Genomic DNA, 17,789 nt, shown 5'->3' on the forward strand with positions numbered 1-17,789 from the left:
ACAAATTAGAGCTACTAAGTATATAGCATAACAGGTAATGGGTTTAGGGTCAATTCAGAATGACCCCAAATGAGTACTTAGGGCTGAAATACATGATAATTGTCTTGCTCTATGGGCTTCATACAGATGAACATGGATAACGCTAGAGAACCCAAGGTCATGAACAAGACAGCAGCAAGTTACTTTATCACCAAAGTGCTGGCCTGTATCCCGCATGTGATTTTTTCCAGATATGAAATTCCTATCAGCAGACCCTCAAGAAAGATGCCAAAGTGGTTGAAAAGTGAAGATACTTCAAGAGATAGTGATGACATATTTCTGGGACTTTATAAATGCCTGATTCTTGTGGAATTCCCAGCATTGACTTTCACTCTTTGAAAAAAAGTTATCTATAGTAAAATCCCACCAAAAAGAAGTTTGACCTAGGCAGTAAAAAGAATGAGGGGGTCACATATCTTTCTTTCATTTCAGTGCCTTATGGGCACTACATGGATTCAGATAATATTTACTTTTGATTGACTATTGGATGTTCCAAATGTTGTGACTTTTATGGAGCAGACACTGACCAAGCATGAATTTCCTTCTCTTAGCCCTAGTGTTATATTTCTCAAGAATCCTTCTCCCCTGGAACTGTATTGATAAGGGATGGCTCCCTGAACAATGATAGGTTGGAATTTTATGTTAGATAGTTCTCTGCCCTTCTCCCAAATGGTAAGGGAGTCTCTGGTTTGGAGGAGGAAGTGTTGAATCTCAATGTACTACAGAAACCAGATTTGGATGCTGCAAATGCCCCAAAAAGCATTTCCTAGGCTTAATCAGCTAGTAATGCACACACTCATCCATGCATCTCTACCATTTCACACACTAATACTTTACCTGTGCTACTAATAAAAGACTCTAACCTAAGGTTACACAAGAGGAGACACAGTTACACATGTCTATTCTGGCTCTTCCAACACCATTGCTATTCTCCATCTGACCAGCAATGTGTGTTTGGAAAAACCAGTATAATAACCTTCTATACATCTGAGGACTATGGTCCTGAGACTGGGGGTAATGTACAGCCTTATATATTGTCCCATCACTCCCCTGTGTCCCTGTTGCCTCTCAAGTCATATGTTCACAGTTCTCAGGAAAAACATACCTAGCAAAGGAATCTTTGAAGGAGTCTATGTCTCAGTGCGTCTCTAGAACCTATAGCAGGGAGAGCAATCATCTTTCACACTCCTTGTGTAGAGTGAAAAAATACTGGGAAGTCTTGGGGTATTACCATAGCAAAGGGATTTTCTCTGTGTTTCTTACTCCTCTCTGGCTGCCTATTTAAGTGGGATGCTACAGACACACAGCTTCCTGATTTCTGTGTAGAGCCCCAGTGCTACCCAATTGATGACATTCTTCCTTCTACATTATCTGTTTATTTCAGGGGCAATGCCTGCCGAGGCCTGTGATTTGTGTCACTTTTGTCTGTAGGCCATTAGTTCTCCCTGCCACGAGAAGGCTATTTTATCTCTTGCCACAGAATCCTTTGAGTTCCTCAGAGGGAACAAGTTAGGAACATGCCAGCTAAGGGGGCTTCTTATCAACTAGGGTCCTAGTGTTCCATCTTCTTCCTGTACCATCCCTTTGGCTTCTAAATATGCAGCTGAATTCTTAGAATTTAGAAAAGTTCTAAGAGGTCTTGGAGCAGGCTTTGATAGCTGTATTTCTACCCCACCCTACTTCCTTCTTTCTCCATGTCTCTCTTTATATACTCTTACTCACTGTCTCTCCTACCCATATGTATGTGACTCCTGTGTTCTCACACATGTACAGACATTCACATATGTACATATGTAAACCTGAGTCATCATTGCCTTTGTTGATTATATTTATGATGATATGTATAATTATATTTATAAATGTTATACCCTTGGAAGTAAACTGTGAAATTGTGTATGCTGTGAATAAATGCAAAGAACAGAGACCAATTTTGTTTCGAGTGTATTGGTGGGGGAAGTTCTTGTCGAAAATATCAATTCTGTAACAAAAAGATAAACCTGATTTCTAACCATTCAACCTTGTAATAGGTTAAATGATAACAAACCATTCATTGATTTTGTTTTTTTTAAAGTAATAAACAGAAACATGTACCAATTGAAAGAGCCAGGCAATTCAATTATAATTAGGGAAACAAAAGTGATGAGCCTGAACAATGCTGCCTTAGTGTTTTGGGGGATAAGTGTTGAAATGCGAAGGACATAACAATGCAGTGTCTGCTTTCTCATTTTAAAGGCACCAATACTAATCACCTCATACTTGAAAGCCATGCACTCACTGAATAAAGTAGAAAAGCTCAGCTACAGGTTTAATAGAAAAGCTTAAAGAAACAAACATAGACACAAATACAATGGATGTATACATGTGCATATACAGAATCAATTTTCAGGTAATTTACATTCATTGTAAAATCCATCCATTTAAATAAATATGTTGGGTGTTATTATTATTTTTTAAGCTCTATGTTATGAACATATTCTATGGTGATACATGGTAATGCAAATGACCCCCCAAATAATTCTTTCCCTTTGGTTAGAGATTGTTCCATAAACTGCCCTTGTGGGAACACAAGGAGCAAAGCTTATATTGCTGGAGAACAGTCAGACAAGGACAGATCAACATACCTTTTGTAGCCAGACGCACACAGTTGATTTTTGTTTCCTGGGGAAAAAAAGAGAATGAGACAGCAGTTAATTGATTGTTGACTATATAAGCATTATTGTATAAACTACTTAGGGATTTGTACATATACATATGCATGTACAAGTATTTAATTATAATTTAAAATTTGTCCTTTCCATTTTCCCCCTATTGGGATCACTTTTTATTTTTAGCTCTTTATTTCCTCTCACACTTAGAACATATGTTGTTCTGTTTGTTTCATGGCACCTACTACCTCATCAACCTTTTCACTAGACAGAACTACTTTATAAATATTCTAGTACCCAGAAAGCTTAGCAATATTCAGTGGTTATGTGATAGTTTACATGGTGCTTTGTTCTCACATGTGAACTAGCAGATGGAATCAAGCATTCCTTAGGAAACTTTGTTATAAGCAGGAATGCATATACCTGGACAGACTGAATGAAGACTTCACTGAATGAAGTCTGGGTGAAATTTTTTATGAATCAAACCACAAAGTTCACGTTCTAAAAGTTACTTTGGTTCTGAGATCTTTGGTGCATTTCATGGTCTATGGAACTAAATCTCTACTGGGTACTCTTATGTTCTCTCTCTCTCTCTCTCTCTCTCTCTCTCTCTCTCTCTCTCTCTCTCTTTCTCTCCCTCTCCTTGTCTCTGTGTGTGTGTGTGTGTGTGTGTGTGTGTGTGCACATGTTCATATGTGTCTGTCTATCTGGGTAGTCCGTATATAAATCTTTACTGGGTGAACTATTAGCTAGCTGTTTCCCAAGAGAAAAGGTTTCATAAATCTGTGACATTGCTGCCATGCTGTGAAGTTACAGCAAAATGTGCTAATAAGGAGAACCATCTTAGCTTGCTTTACAGGAACTCATTTTCCAGGAGGTCCTGGAACTGGTGGAGATCTCATCTGACTAAATTACAGTTTGAAGTCAATGTAGCAAAGAAAGTAAAAACAAGGAATGCAAAGGTGTGAGATGCCAAACCAAATATCTGTCAAGAACCCAGAGCCTATTATAGGATCTACACTTTCTTGTAGGTATTTGGGTCCATCTGGTTAGAAAGATTGCATTGCAGTAATCAACCCTACATCCTCCCATGGATAGAAATGGCAAAGCGTTATTCTCTACTCAGACTACCAGTCCAGCATAGGTGTATGGCTAGATCTGAAGGATGGGAGTGGTGTGGCATGTAAATCACTTATTTAGTACTCTGAGAGATAAAGGCAGCAGATCAGTCCATTTTAACCCAAAGTGAACAAATTCTGAGAAGGCAAACTCTAGAAATTGAATGCTTTATTTTAGAAGTTTCATTGGCTAGAACTAATGATATGACCACACCCAGTTTCTTTCTGTGAAGAAAGAAAATGGAAACTTCCATAGCTTATACCCAGAAGCACAGAAGAAATGGCAATGTGGCTGACAGAGTCTATTCCATCTTTGCATGGCCCTGAATGCTACAACTTGTCTCCTTTATTAGCTCAAGTACAATTTCCTATAATTAAGTCCTGCATCCGAGATCTAGCTCCTGACTGCACAGAAAGCTTACCTTTGCTTGCAGAGAGAAAGTGCTGTGATACTCAAAGATTTGTCAGATCATAAATGTTCTTTGTCAGCAACAGCCCCCTCCAAAGATAAGAAGGGTTCAAGTCTTCTGAGTACCCTTTGTGACTCATTCTGGGATAACTTCTCTTTTGTGTCTCCCAGTATGCGATAAGAATGGGGGGCAGAGCAGGGCAGTGGTGGCACATGCCTTTAATCCCAGCACTTGGGAGGCAGAGGCAGGTGGATCTCTGTGAGTTCGAGGCCAGGCTGGACTGACAGCCTCCAAAACGATACAGAGAAACCCTGTCTTGTAAAACCAAAAAGAACAAAAAACAAAAAAACGAATGGGGGCAGAGTCTTTATGAGGCTTTGTCTTTATATATCTTTATCTAGACTATCACTATTTTCATTACTTATATTGAGCTTCTAATAAGATAGTCAAAGTACAGAATCATATCTATCACTATGGATTCTATCTTCTTTATCCAATTCTAATAACGCATCCTATTTCTATCACTTACAAATTTTTAGAAAGCATTTTCCAACATTTCATCTAAATGATTAGCCAGTAGTAACCAGGAGAATGGCAGTGGAGGAGCCCTGTGGTATACACTACAAGCTCTTATCCTGACTAACATTCACTTACGCACCAGAATCTTTCAACTAACTAGTTATCAGTTCTCCTGACTGCTCAAGCATTCAGAATTCTTAAATAGCTTAAGTGCTCATGTTTGTAACTTCTGCACAGTAGAGGTTCAAGTTGCTGGTCAAGTTCATTGCAGATATAGTTTGTCTGCCTACTGCGTTTGCCTAACCTATCAGCCTGAGGTATCTCTTAAAGAAGGAAGGTTGGGTTGGCCTCATTTGTTCTTTGAAATGAGTATTTCCTTTTTCATTATGAAAATGTTCCTGTAAATAATAACTGATGGGGAATGGTCTTCTGTGTATATGTTTTAAAGCACTGTTGGCAAATAGGGAAGCAAGATAGGTGGAACTAGGAGAGGTGGAGGATTCTGGGAAATGGGGGCACTGTTACCATGTAGGACATGAGAGGTCCAGACCCTTTCTCCTATAAGAGAAGACCTCATGGAAATACTCAGATTAGCAGTTATGAGTAAATAATTAAGTCAGAGTTAGCCAATAAGAAACCATAGCAAACAGCCAATAGCTTCATAATTAATAAAGCATCCTGCGTGTTCATTTGGGGCTGATGAGGCTCTGGGACCAGGCTGGCAGAAAGAATGCTCATTATAAATAACTGCATTTTATAGGGTGACAATTATAAATGTTAAACAGTTGAACAAATAATGGTTCAAATATTTGAAGTATTCCTTTTAGGATTACATATGAAAATTGAACCTTGTTACATTTCAAAGAAAAGGTTATTTTTTAATTAAAGAACACATCCAGAAGACAGAGAGAAAATGACCAAAAGGCACATAAAAAAGAGAAATAATATCAAAAAGGCTGAAGTCAAAAATAAGTTAAAGTGTGCACATGATGTTAAAGTGAACAAAATAATAGTTTGCTTTTCATATTGGTAGAGAGAGGAAGGTCCTTAAATTCCTGCAAGTTTTCAGTTCTGTGCTTTGTTTAAAGGGCCTGAGATAGTTTGAGAAAATGTGACCTTCAGAAAACTGAAGTCCTCCAAATGGTGGTATCACCTTGATCAGCACACTGACCACCTCTGGTCAACCAAAGAGTGGGAGAGGTGTAAAGATATGAGTCAAAAGCTCATCAACAATATCTCAGTATAAAGGAAAAAGATTTGGAAAACATTGGATAAGAAAATTGACTGGTTTTTATATGGTAGCTGCTTATAACAGTGGGCAAAGATTTGATGAAGCCAAAATTGTTGCCGTCATCCTTCGGTATCCAAACTATATGGTGTCCATAACACCCACGGATATCAAGCCCACAGATGTGCAAGTTCCTAAAGTCTGTCCTCCAAATGCATGATTCTGCATCTGTAGATGCAGGCAGGAGACTGACTGTACTTAACTTTAAATCTTTTCACATCTAAGATGGTGCTTTCACAGAATAATTTTGAACATAGAAAATGACGTTCTGATTAAACACGTTGGCTCTAGAGTGCAAACTCAGAGAAGTCCAGCTATGCAATCGCAGTGAAGGGAGTGGTGGCACATCCCTATAGAAGAACATGAAGAAGTATTTACAGCTAAAGTGATTGTGAGGGACATGTAATTACATAATACAATAAGTATAAGAAATATTGTGAGGGGCTGGAGTGAAGTCTCAGTTGTTAAAAGGACTTACTGTCCTTGCAGAGGACCTAGGTTAAGTTTCCATCACCTGCACAAGAGTACACAACAACCTTAACTACAGTTCCAAGGGATCCAGTGCTCCCTTCTGGCTCTAGAGGACACCAGACATATATGTAATGCACATACACATATGCATGCAAAACAGTCATACATGAAAAATAAAAATTTTAACAAGAAAAAATTAAATGAGTAAGCAAACCACTATTGTTCTTCTAACTTATGGGTAGTTCCAAGTATGAAGAGAAGTCCTGAAGGAAGTGTAATTGATGCACTATTAATTAGATATGACACACAAAAATGCATCCTAGATACAGCCTGACAATTTTATCATCAAGTAAACACACATTTATGACAATCATCCAAATCTAAAAAGACCCAATGCCACCAACATATTAGATATACCTTCCCAGCTCCTTCTCAGCACTTCCTTTTGGCAAAAGCGATTAACCTGCCCTCTGTGGGTTTAAAATGTGTGTTCACATGGGTGGGAAACTTGGGCAGCTACAAGGGTTTGTTCCATCACCCACTTTTGCTCCCTGTATTATTTGTGAAACTTCCTAACTTGACTTAGAATCATCTTTCCCTTTCTGCTTTCAAGCCTGAAAACCAAGTCGTTTCCTCACTCCACACCTTCATCTTTGCACTTGGCAAAGTTTGTTTCTATAAGGTAGAGTGCATATCTGCTTACACTAAGTCTTCCTGATTTTTACAACATGAAGCTGACATGTTCACTTTTTCCTAAGTTCCTGACAGTTTTAATTCCATAAGCAATCTGTCTTTGTTGGTTAGAATTAGGTGAAGAATTACAAAGCTCTGAGTCACTCCCTTGACCTTCCTGTTGATTGGATTGTCAGCAAGTAAACCAGAGCCAGGCTGGACACTGTAAATTCTATTACATGGGAGGTTTGACCAGTGTGCATATGTCTAGAGTCCCAATCAGATTAACATGAATAAAGTATTTTCTCTGTGCTCAGACTATGTAAGAACTTGGAGTGTATAGTATTTTTTTGTTCTATCTCTATCATACCTTACTCTGGGTCCATAATCTATATTGGAGCAACACACATTACTTTCTTATCTTTTAAACCTTGATCATGTCTTCCTTCTTGCCATAGATTTGAAAAATCAGTTTTTACACATTATGTCTATGAATGCCTGTCATCATAAGCCATGTCTGACTTACCCAATAATACATTAATCCATCCTTTAACAGTTATCACAATTGTTAGATGCCTAAGATCTCAGTGCAAGTGCACACAGCATCCAAATGTGCCCATGACTTCTATTCAGAAGGCACAGAGTTAAGATATATCATCCCTCTGATCAAGAAGCTTTGGGAAGTGGATAATTCTTGCAGTTCTTACTGTATTACCCTGTTAGATTCCTGGTACTATAATGAAGGTTTAACTCTGACCTCATAGTTTAAATACTTTTCTCAGTTTTATCTTGTGTCTTTATCTTCTCTAATACTGAATCCCTCAGTTAGTCAAATAGGACTTGACCTTCAGTCTGCAGTCTTGCTACAGTTTTTTTTAACTACTCTGGCTTACACCTTACATTTCCTCTAAGACTCAAACCTGACAACATACCTAACCCTTTGTTCATTATTACTAGGTCAGGTCTTCAACAGACACTTACTGAATGATCACTATGTGTCTGACTTTATTCTGGGCATCACAACTACAATGATGAACAAAGTTGACATGACTTTTGCCTTTGTAGTCACACCTGGGATGAAGATAAGCATTAAATGAATGTCTCCACAAGTAAATATTTATTTGCAAGTAGTCATAAACAATAGGAGCAAAAGGTGTTAGGTGCTGTGTATATGTAAAGAAAACAGAGTGGACTGTGGGAGGGAAGGGAGGTGCTTTGCAGCTCTGAAAGAATGTTCAGTCTGACATCTGGAAGAGAAGTAGGAGTCAGACATATGAAGTGTCAAGGAGGGTTGTCCACACTCAAGAACAGATGTGCCAAGTGTTCGTTCAGTGAAGACATGAAGAAGTCTGGAGTGGCTATAATCATAATGAATTACTTAGGCCATTGTGTGAGAGGAAGCTATTTTATAGCACTTTGCTCTATACTTTAAAAGCAAGAGAGTTGTATAAACAGGAAGAATGCAAATTTCAGTTTATATTTTTAACCTGTCAAAATGGTTGTATAGGGGAACAGACTAAGGGTAATAAGTAAATGGGATAGAGGACAGAAGTTGGTGCAGGACACTAACCAAGAGATGAGTGGTGGTAGGTTGGACTACCAGGAGTCCTACAGTGGTCCTGCAGCCTCCCCTAACCCTTAGAATGCAATGCACATCTTGGCTCTGTTTGACTCTAGAGCTACTCTATTACAATATTACATACTTATGTATAACATATGTATAACAGGGTTTCTCACTCCATACTTATGTATAACAGAATTTCTGGCTCTGACAATCACTGCATCTTCAGTCCAGCATTCCCACAACCCAAATCCCCTGATTCTTAAGCTGGTCATTGTTTTCTGTGGGATAAAGTCCATGAAAAAAGTGCTAAGGACATTTAGAAAATAATTCTACTCTTCAAGCACCAAAACTCTGCATATTTTACATCTTTTCATTCTTCAACTAGGTTATGAACACTACAATAACCCTCCCCCTGTTTTTAGAAGACAAGAGTAAATGACATTTTCTAAGGTTACACAGATGGCAAGCCAGGCTGAAATACAAAGTAGCCTTTAAGCAAGTGGCCTTCTTTTCTGGTTGTCAGTAACCAAACGCCCCTTTGCCTTTCACCTGTTTTGCTGTTATTTAAATCATATGTAGGCACACAAATATGGGAAAGAACAAACAGGCAGGCTAAGCAGTTTTCAATTAAATGAAATCTCTTTTTATTTGACATAGGAACCTGAGAGGAGTCAGAAAGTCAGAGACAACAAAGGGAAGCATATGGACTTTTGGGAGACCCAGAACCATTGCAAGACAATGAGGGAGACTCATCTGTGGAAAATTCTTAAAGGATGCATTTTAATTGGTACTATTAATTGGCCAGAGTACTACTCTACTTAGGTACTACCAGGCATGTGTTCTAGTGCTTATGAACCCTTAGTCACCAAGGCGAAGTCTTGGGTTGCAGAGGGAGAGTCATAGTGACACATTCTGCTAAGTGGGCACTGTCCATTGACACCTTTTAAGATGTTCCCGGATAACATCAGGCTATGCTATTTGCAATAGGCAGAACTGGGGATACAATTCTAAGGGAGGGAACTCCTAATTCACATGTTAGCCTATTCACAAACTTGTAGCCAAATTTAAGCTCTCAAATATTACTTGAACATCTTCCCCAAGTGATTCTATTGCTTCAGCTCACATTCTCTTTGTACCCCCTTCAGTCAGAGGCTCTCATTAAGGCCAGGGAAGAGCAGCTGAAGCTCAGCTTTAATTGCAGCTGTTCCAACTCCATCTTCCTTGACCTGTCCTCATTAGCTGCACCCCATCACTCTTTTCTGACCCCTTTTATGCTCTTGACTTCTGGGTTATTGTGCATGTCATGTTTTCTACCTGCCTGTCTTTTCCTTGTTGCTTTTTTTTTTGCTAGGTATTTATCCTTTGCTTGACCAAGAATCTTTGAATGTTCAATCTTCCTGACTCTCAAATTTGTTTCTCACGCTGTTACTCTTGATATTACGCCTCACGTATCTGTAGACTTGAGATATTTATAATAAAATGTGCAGACCTTGAAAAGAATTCTTTCTTTTCTTTTCTTTTTGTTTTTGTTTTTCAAGACAAGGTTTCTCTATATTGTTTTTGAGGCTGTCCTGGAACTCGCTCTGTAGATCAGGCTGGCCTCGAACTCACAGAGATCTGCCTGCCTCTGCCTCCGCAGTGCTGGGTTAAAGGCATGCGCCACCAATGCCCGGCGAAAAGAATTCTTTCTATCCATACCACTTCTACTCCTACATAATCTGCCACTGGTCTTAATTACAGTTCTTCTCATCAATTTGTTATTCAGTTATTTAAAAAACAAAACAAAAAACTTAGATCTTATCATTGATTGTTCTGGTTATGTTGTCTCCTCCTACAACCAAATGAGCATACATCCCTATTGGCTGTGAATAGTTGAATAAATCAGTAACTATATAACATCAATTATTCTGGCATATTTTTAGAAACAATACAGGAAAATGAAATTAATCAGCCAAATCTACACAACCTCAACAAAATTAACTAACATAATATTATAAGTACATCATAGTCTCTATTGGCAACATGGTAAGAGACAAACAGGAATGAAATGTACCTATGACTGTCAACATATTACAGAGGGCAAAAGATCTCAAAGGTAAACAAATGACAATAAAAACTCACCATCGATGGTGCAAAATAAACACAGAGACTATCTAGAAGGCAGATAACCTGATTTGATTCTATGACCCAACATGGCAGAAGGAGAAAAGAGATTCTTGAAAATTGTCCTCTGACCCCCACTTGTACTCACACTCGTGCCCCTTAAACAGATAGAATAAATACATTATCTTTTGAATATTACATTGCACTCTCATGACAGGTCAGAGTATTTGTGAATTGTAAATTTAGGAAGACACTTTAAATCTACAGGATAACACCCTGAATAAATAACACAGTACACACATGCATGTGATGGAAGTGTTCCCACCAGAAAAACAAACAGGCAATGGGAGAAAACAGAGGTAACAAAACACTTTACAATGAACTGAATATTCTGGAAAAAAATCTTTGGTTTACAAAATAGACAGGTTAAGGTATAAATGTTACAGAAATCAGAGGGAGAAAGTGCAAAGATAGGTACTTAACTCATAAGAAAGTAAAAAAAAAAAAAGAAAAGAAACAAAACCACCCCCAGAAAGGATGATTAATTACATGGATCCCAAAAAGAGAAATTTAATAAGCATTTGAAGACAAAACAGAACAAAACAATGACTATGGAAATGAAATAAAACTTCATATGTGATACGAAAAACATATCACATATGCATACACAGAATTCCCCTATTATCCAGAAAAAACTTTGGACAGGTAAATATTAATCCAAGAGGCTCCTGGAAGTAAAATAAGCCTGAGTCTATATACTGAATGAATATATAGAACTCTGGGGAAGTTAACTCGTAATATTAAATGGAGGACAGAGCATAACAAAACTTTTAAGTCAAAAATCATTTAAGGAGTAGGGGAAAATATCAAATAATTCCTGTGTGATAATAAGAATAATGTGTATTGTGTATTTATTGGCCAAAATGACCTATAAAGGGCCCATTCACTCTGTAGTGTAGTTTAATGCTGATGTTTCTTTGCTCATTTTGATTTTGATTATTCTACAAGAAAAGAAGAAAGAAAACCATTCATCAGCATCTTGAATGAACTTAGATTAAAATATTTTCAACAAAACAGTGGTAAACTGAATCCAATAGCAATTGAAAATGATGGCCTCCAGTGTTAATTTGGATTTATTATAGGAATGCAAGGATGGTTCAATCATACAAATGATATACACAACAATACCATCAAGGACAAAACATCCTATGCTAACTTCAAAGAAACAAAAATAAATGTACAAACTAAAGGCATTTGAGAAATCCAACATTCTTTTATCCCACAATGCCTAAAAATAGGTATAGAATTTGGCTCTTCAACATAATAAAATATAAATATAATAAACTCATAACCAATATCATACTTGGTCAGAACAAAGAAGAATGTATTTCCTCTAAGGTACTGAATAATTAAAGAGTATCTATTCTCATAATATTTCATTCTTTCAAGTACTGTGGGTTGAAACTGCATCTCTGATAAGCTAGGCAAGTACTTTACCACAGAGCTACATTACCTTCTTTTTTGTTCAAATTTCAAAAATTTGTGACAGAATTTTTCTAAGTTGACCAAATTGGTCTTAAACTCATATTGTAGTTAACTTGGGTCTTGAACTTGTAATCTCCCTTTAGCCTCTTATGTACCTAGGATTACATGCCTTCTGGGATTGTCTTCATCACTCCTATTCAATGTTACACTAGAAGTTTCAGCTAGAGAAATCAGATGAATGAAATACAACGTATACAAATAGGAAGAGGAAATGTCAAGTTATCCATTTGCAAAAGACTACTAGAAATAATACATAGATTAAAGAGAAGAAACACAAAGCCAACACAGAAACTGGGAACATTTTCTAAACTGGTCACTAGCTTGCTGAGAAAGAATCCCACAAATACAAAAGGGCAATCACCTTAGAAAGCACTTTAAAAACACAGAAATAATTTAGCCAAGGAAGTAAAAGACATTTACTATGGCTGTAACAAAACAGATGAAATTGAACCAGCAGAAAATAATAAAGAAAAAGAAAAGAAAAAAGACTTCCTATGTTCATGGGTTGGAAAAATTAAAATCTTTTTTTTTATGAGACAGGGTTTCTCTGTATTGTTTTGGAGGCTGTCAGTCCAGCCCAGCCTCGAACTCACAGAGATCTGCCTGCCTCTGCCTCCCGAGTGCTGGGATTAAAGGCGTGCGCCAACACTGCCCGGCAGAAAAATTAAAATCATTAAACTGTCTTTATGATTCACATCACTTTGTAGAGTCAATGTAGTTCTCATAAAAAAATCAGTGCCATTCTTCATATATCCAGGGAAAATTCTTAAAGTTCAAGTGGAGGTGAGAAAGATTCAAATGATCAAAACAGTCTAAGGAAAATGAGTAAGTTAGAGGCCTCACAACACTGGCTTTGAAGTCATACTATAGAAGCCTCATAACGAAACAGCATGACACCAGCACAAAAATGGATGCATGCCTTAATGTACCCAATTAAGAGCCTAGAAATAAACACAGCTGCAACTGCCTCAATCTAGACAAACTCACCCAAACCATGCATTGTAGAGATGGCTGTTATTTCAATGAATAGTGTTGAGAAAACTGGAATTCCTATGTAAAGGCTGAACCTTGACTGTTAGCTGTCACCCCATATAGAAGCCAACTCAACTGATCAAAGACCAAAATGGCAGACACAATACTCTGAAACTGCTATAGAAATACATTGGCAGAATATTTGAAAACATTAGGATAGGCTTTCAGTCTACCTTACTTGTCCATAGTTCTTTATATAGTGATGAGGGCTTGGGGCTTTTCTCAGTCCACTTTGGCATGTTTATTGATGCGTCCTTGTTCAACTCATGCTTAGGTGATCATGTTGGTAAGAAGAATTTATGAGTGTAGCATCTGACATTACTAGCAAACATAATCTTATAGCAAACTCCCTTATTCTCTGGCTCTTAAAATCTTTCTGCCTTCTCTTTAGCAATGCCCCCTGAGCCTTAGGTGGCAGAGTGTTTTATAGATGCAGCCATTGGGATTGAGCTGCACAGCTATACATTTTGATTGGTTGTGGTTTTCTAAATATTTGTCCTTATACCCACAGATGAGTCTAGTTCCTCTTCATTCTCGTTCCATCAAGGAAACTACTCTTTGCAACAGGTGGAGACCATTACAGACACATAAGCTCTGGTTCTTAATGGTGGCTGCAATGTGGACAGCTGTTTCAACCCTCCCCCTCCCCCCACCATTATTTTCCATCATGTTCTGTATCCCTTTAACTTACAAGCACAAATAAATAGTTCTTCCCTTAATCTTTTTTGTCAGATGTTTGATCACAATAATGAGAAGAGTAAATAATATATTATGTTACATTGTGTCCCCAAATAAGCACCAGTCACCAGAAATCTAAATATTAACAAAATTCTACATAAGACTTAGAAGCAACCACAGGTGGATTCATTTGTGTCTGGATATAACAGGATTTTTAGCTATGGCTTGGTGTTGAATGCTAGAAAACAAACCAAAATGATGTATTGGACTGCATTTTTATTTGTTGTGACAAAAACACTTTAAGTCAAGTCAAAAGATGAGTAACAAACTGAGAAACTTGCAACATCACCCAGAGGAAGAGTTCACATTTGTGATGTATAAATAACTTGGAAACTGATTGAGAAAAGGTGTAAAACACTCTGAAACTGGGCAAATGGTATAAACAAGAAACTCAGAAAGTATTTAAAAATGTCTCAGATACAGATGATATCAATTTAACTTGTAGCAAAAAGAAGGCAAGTAAGTGCTATATTGAGAAACATTTTATATAAAATTTGGTATACATGAAAATTTGACTCTGTGAACTTTTGTCAAGGCTGCCAAACAAATGGTCCTACGGGATGATGGGTAAAATGGCAATTGGGGACAGAGAGATGGCTCAGTGGATAAAGTGGTTATTCTATAAGCATGATGGCTGAAGATCTCTAGAACCAGTATAAAAATGAGGCAAGTTTGTCAGACCACTTGTAACCCCAGCATCTGAGAAGAGGAGAACAAGGGATTCTTGGCTAGACCAGCCCAAGTCAGCAAGCTCCATGCTCTCACTGACTCAATCAATACAGTGGAATGTGATCGAGAAAGACACTGGACACCAACACTAGACTTATACATGTGTTATAATTTTCCTTCTGTGACTGTAATAAACATGTTAGTAAAATTGACCTGCAGGGGACAGGGTTTATTTAGATTAAAGTTTACAGACTGTCATCCAGGAAAGTCAAATGAAGAACTCAAGGCAGCAACCTGGAGACCTGGAGGCAGGAACTGAAGCAGAGACCATGAGAAATGCTGTTTACTGTCTTGTTACCAGGCTCATATCAAAGAGAGAAAGAGAGAGAGAGAGAGAGAGAGAGAGAGAGACAGGCAGACAGACAGACAGACAGACAGACAGATAGACAGAGACAGACAGAGACAGAGACAGAGACAGAGAGACAGACAGACAGACACAGACACAGACACAGACAGACAGAAAAAGGAAAACGGTAACTGAATCAGCCAACAGGGAAGGAGATTTAGCAACAAGTACCAGAAATACACAGCAGTCAATCACTAGAACATTGGAACTGACCCTCTATTTCCTAGCAACTTACTTTGAAGATATGCTTCAAACACCACACACACACACACACACACACACACACACACACACACACACACACACACACACACACACACAAACACTCACACACAGAATATGTTTCTCAAATAAATAAGCATGTGTGTGTGTGTGTGTGTGTGTGTATAGGTGTGTCCATGTTTCTCCTTTTAAGCAATGTTCAGAATTTAAAAATCTGCCCTACGCAGGCACCACCACTGACTTCTCCAGTTCCTTCTTAGCATTCCCTCTAAGGTACACAGATCTTACTCCAGTCCCACAATGCGCCATGTTGTCCTCAGGCCCCCACTGTCTAGTCTCTGCCCCTTGGCTTCTCTCCAAGTCCCACAGATAACCTCATTAAATTTTCACAAAAGTAGCAGGGAGTCCTTCCATCTTTGGACTTTGGTTCATTTGCTGAATATATATGACATACCTTCTCCTAACTCATTTCCTGCCTGGGAAACATCCACTTAGGCTTCAACAGTCAGTTTAAATGGTGCTCTTCTGCAGATCTTCCCATCCACCTTGAGGCTGCATACTGGGCTTTCTGATGCTGTGATTCCTGGAACAGTTTATTGCACACATTTGTTTTCATGGACGTCTTCTCTACTGGACTGTGAGCTCCCTGAGGACAGGGTTGTATCTCATTCATCACTCACTGACTCAAAGAAAGCTCTTAGTAAATGCCTGTTGGACCATTGTCATCACCATCAAATCGCTGTACACAGTTGGGGTCTTTATATGACAAAGGAAGAAACACTTTAAAGAGTAAATGTGTGTGTGGAGTAGGGGTTGGGAGAAACAGTTTGCATCTGCTTTTTTTCTCCCACAAGAAGGGAATTGGGCATCTATAAACTGCCTTCTGAGGCTGTAATAGTTCATAGTTCTCATTCCTCAGCAATAGGAACTTGGGGCTATGTATTGGTTGTAAAAGTTATTGCCTAATTGTGACATCAGAAATGTGCTTTCTCTGGGCATCATGAAGAAGGGCTTAAGCTTCCCATCAAGAGTCAGAGACCCCTAGATCTGAAGCAGCTAAAGCTGGAGCTGCCCTTCATGGTTCCCTGCACACATGCTTGACCTTAATGATCTCTCTCTGAAGGCAGTCTAGGGAGCTGGAATTACTAATTGATGTTTGTAAAGTCTTCGAAATTCTCAGGTGACAGATGTAATCAAAGGACAATTTATTATGATAATGGTTATTAGTACATTTTCTCATTAGTTATGGATGTTAACTGCAAGGCTAGCAGGTGTTTCAAGACAGCCCAATGGAGCAAGGCTGGCCATGTCTACTAGGAGAAAGAGAAAAGAGTATGACAGGGTACTTGGGGCAATTTTAAGGGATTCTTGTTGCCTTTGGTTCAGCAACATTTCTCTACACTTTGTGGAGCGGAGACTCAGATTGAAAGGAAGTAAATGCAGATGACATCCTGAAGTTTGTATGGGACCATGTCAAAACAACAGTTCATTCTTGATTCTGGAATGTGTGGATTCTCAGAGTCTTGCCTTGCTCATGTGAAATGAAGATACTTACAGCTGTGTGGTTGGAGAGTGTTCCTAAGGTAAGAAAACATGGTTGTAGGAATAAAAAAAATCTAGGGATTTGTTGGTTTTCCAGTTGAGATGTAAGGACATCTGCTACAATGGTGGTATTGGAGCTGATAAGACACGGATTACAGAAGAGTTTAAAGTAAAGCACAAATAGGATTTGGTAATGACTGGACATGGAAAGGGGGTGGAAAAGCCTTGGGCAGGATGAACTTCACTGAGTAAAGGAAGGCTGAGAATGAAATTTGGAGAGGGTAGAACAACAGATCTTTAAAAAATTTTGCTAAGTGAACACAGCAATAAATGACACGCCGCTTCACCCATAGATTTGTACATCCCTAAAGCCTCACCAGAGAAGCTGCTTCTTGCACTGATGATAATTAGCATAAAAAGATCCACACTATGCAGAAACTAGGGATTTGGGGGTGCTCCGGCCTAACTCTAGGGTTAAGGATTTGCATGGAAGAAGGTGTGTGCACAAGAGCCAGCCAGGGGTGACGGGCAACTTGAAGAAGATGGTGTTTTCCAGGCACAATGGGGCAGATGCACATATGAACTTACAGAGACTGTGACAGCATGCACAAGACTTGCAGAAGCTCTAGCCAGGCAAAAATCAAAGCACAGAGGAGGGGAAGTAGAAACAGAGTCCCACCTCTAGCCAAGAAGCTATTGCATTTGATACCTGCTGGGAGAGGGAAAACCAATTTTCTTCAAAGGAGTGACCCTGGGTATATCAACCACATCCAGGGCCATGCACAGGAATAAATGGCCAAAAAAAT

The 17,789-nt window shown here is 38.5% G+C and overlaps 1 protein-coding gene across 14 annotated transcripts in view; it reads right to left on the reverse strand.

The window, feature by feature from the left end:
- Ptprt (protein tyrosine phosphatase receptor type T) overlaps positions 1–17,789 on the reverse strand; it is a 1,105,935-nt gene that overhangs the window by 201,526 nt on the left and 886,620 nt on the right. For all 14 annotated transcript variants that reach the window (XM_040732970.1, XM_040732973.1, XM_040732967.1 and 11 more), the window contains one exon: positions 2,661–2,697. In XM_040732970.1, coding sequence (XP_040588904.1) covers positions 2,661–2,697 — 37 coding nt within the window. The remainder of the gene's footprint in view (positions 1–2,660; positions 2,698–17,789) is intronic.

Source organism: Mesocricetus auratus, unplaced genomic scaffold (genome assembly GCF_017639785.1).
Source record: "Mesocricetus auratus isolate SY011 unplaced genomic scaffold, BCM_Maur_2.0 Super-Scaffold_100028, whole genome shotgun sequence".
NCBI classification, from domain to species: Eukaryota; Metazoa; Chordata; class Mammalia; order Rodentia; family Cricetidae; genus Mesocricetus; species Mesocricetus auratus.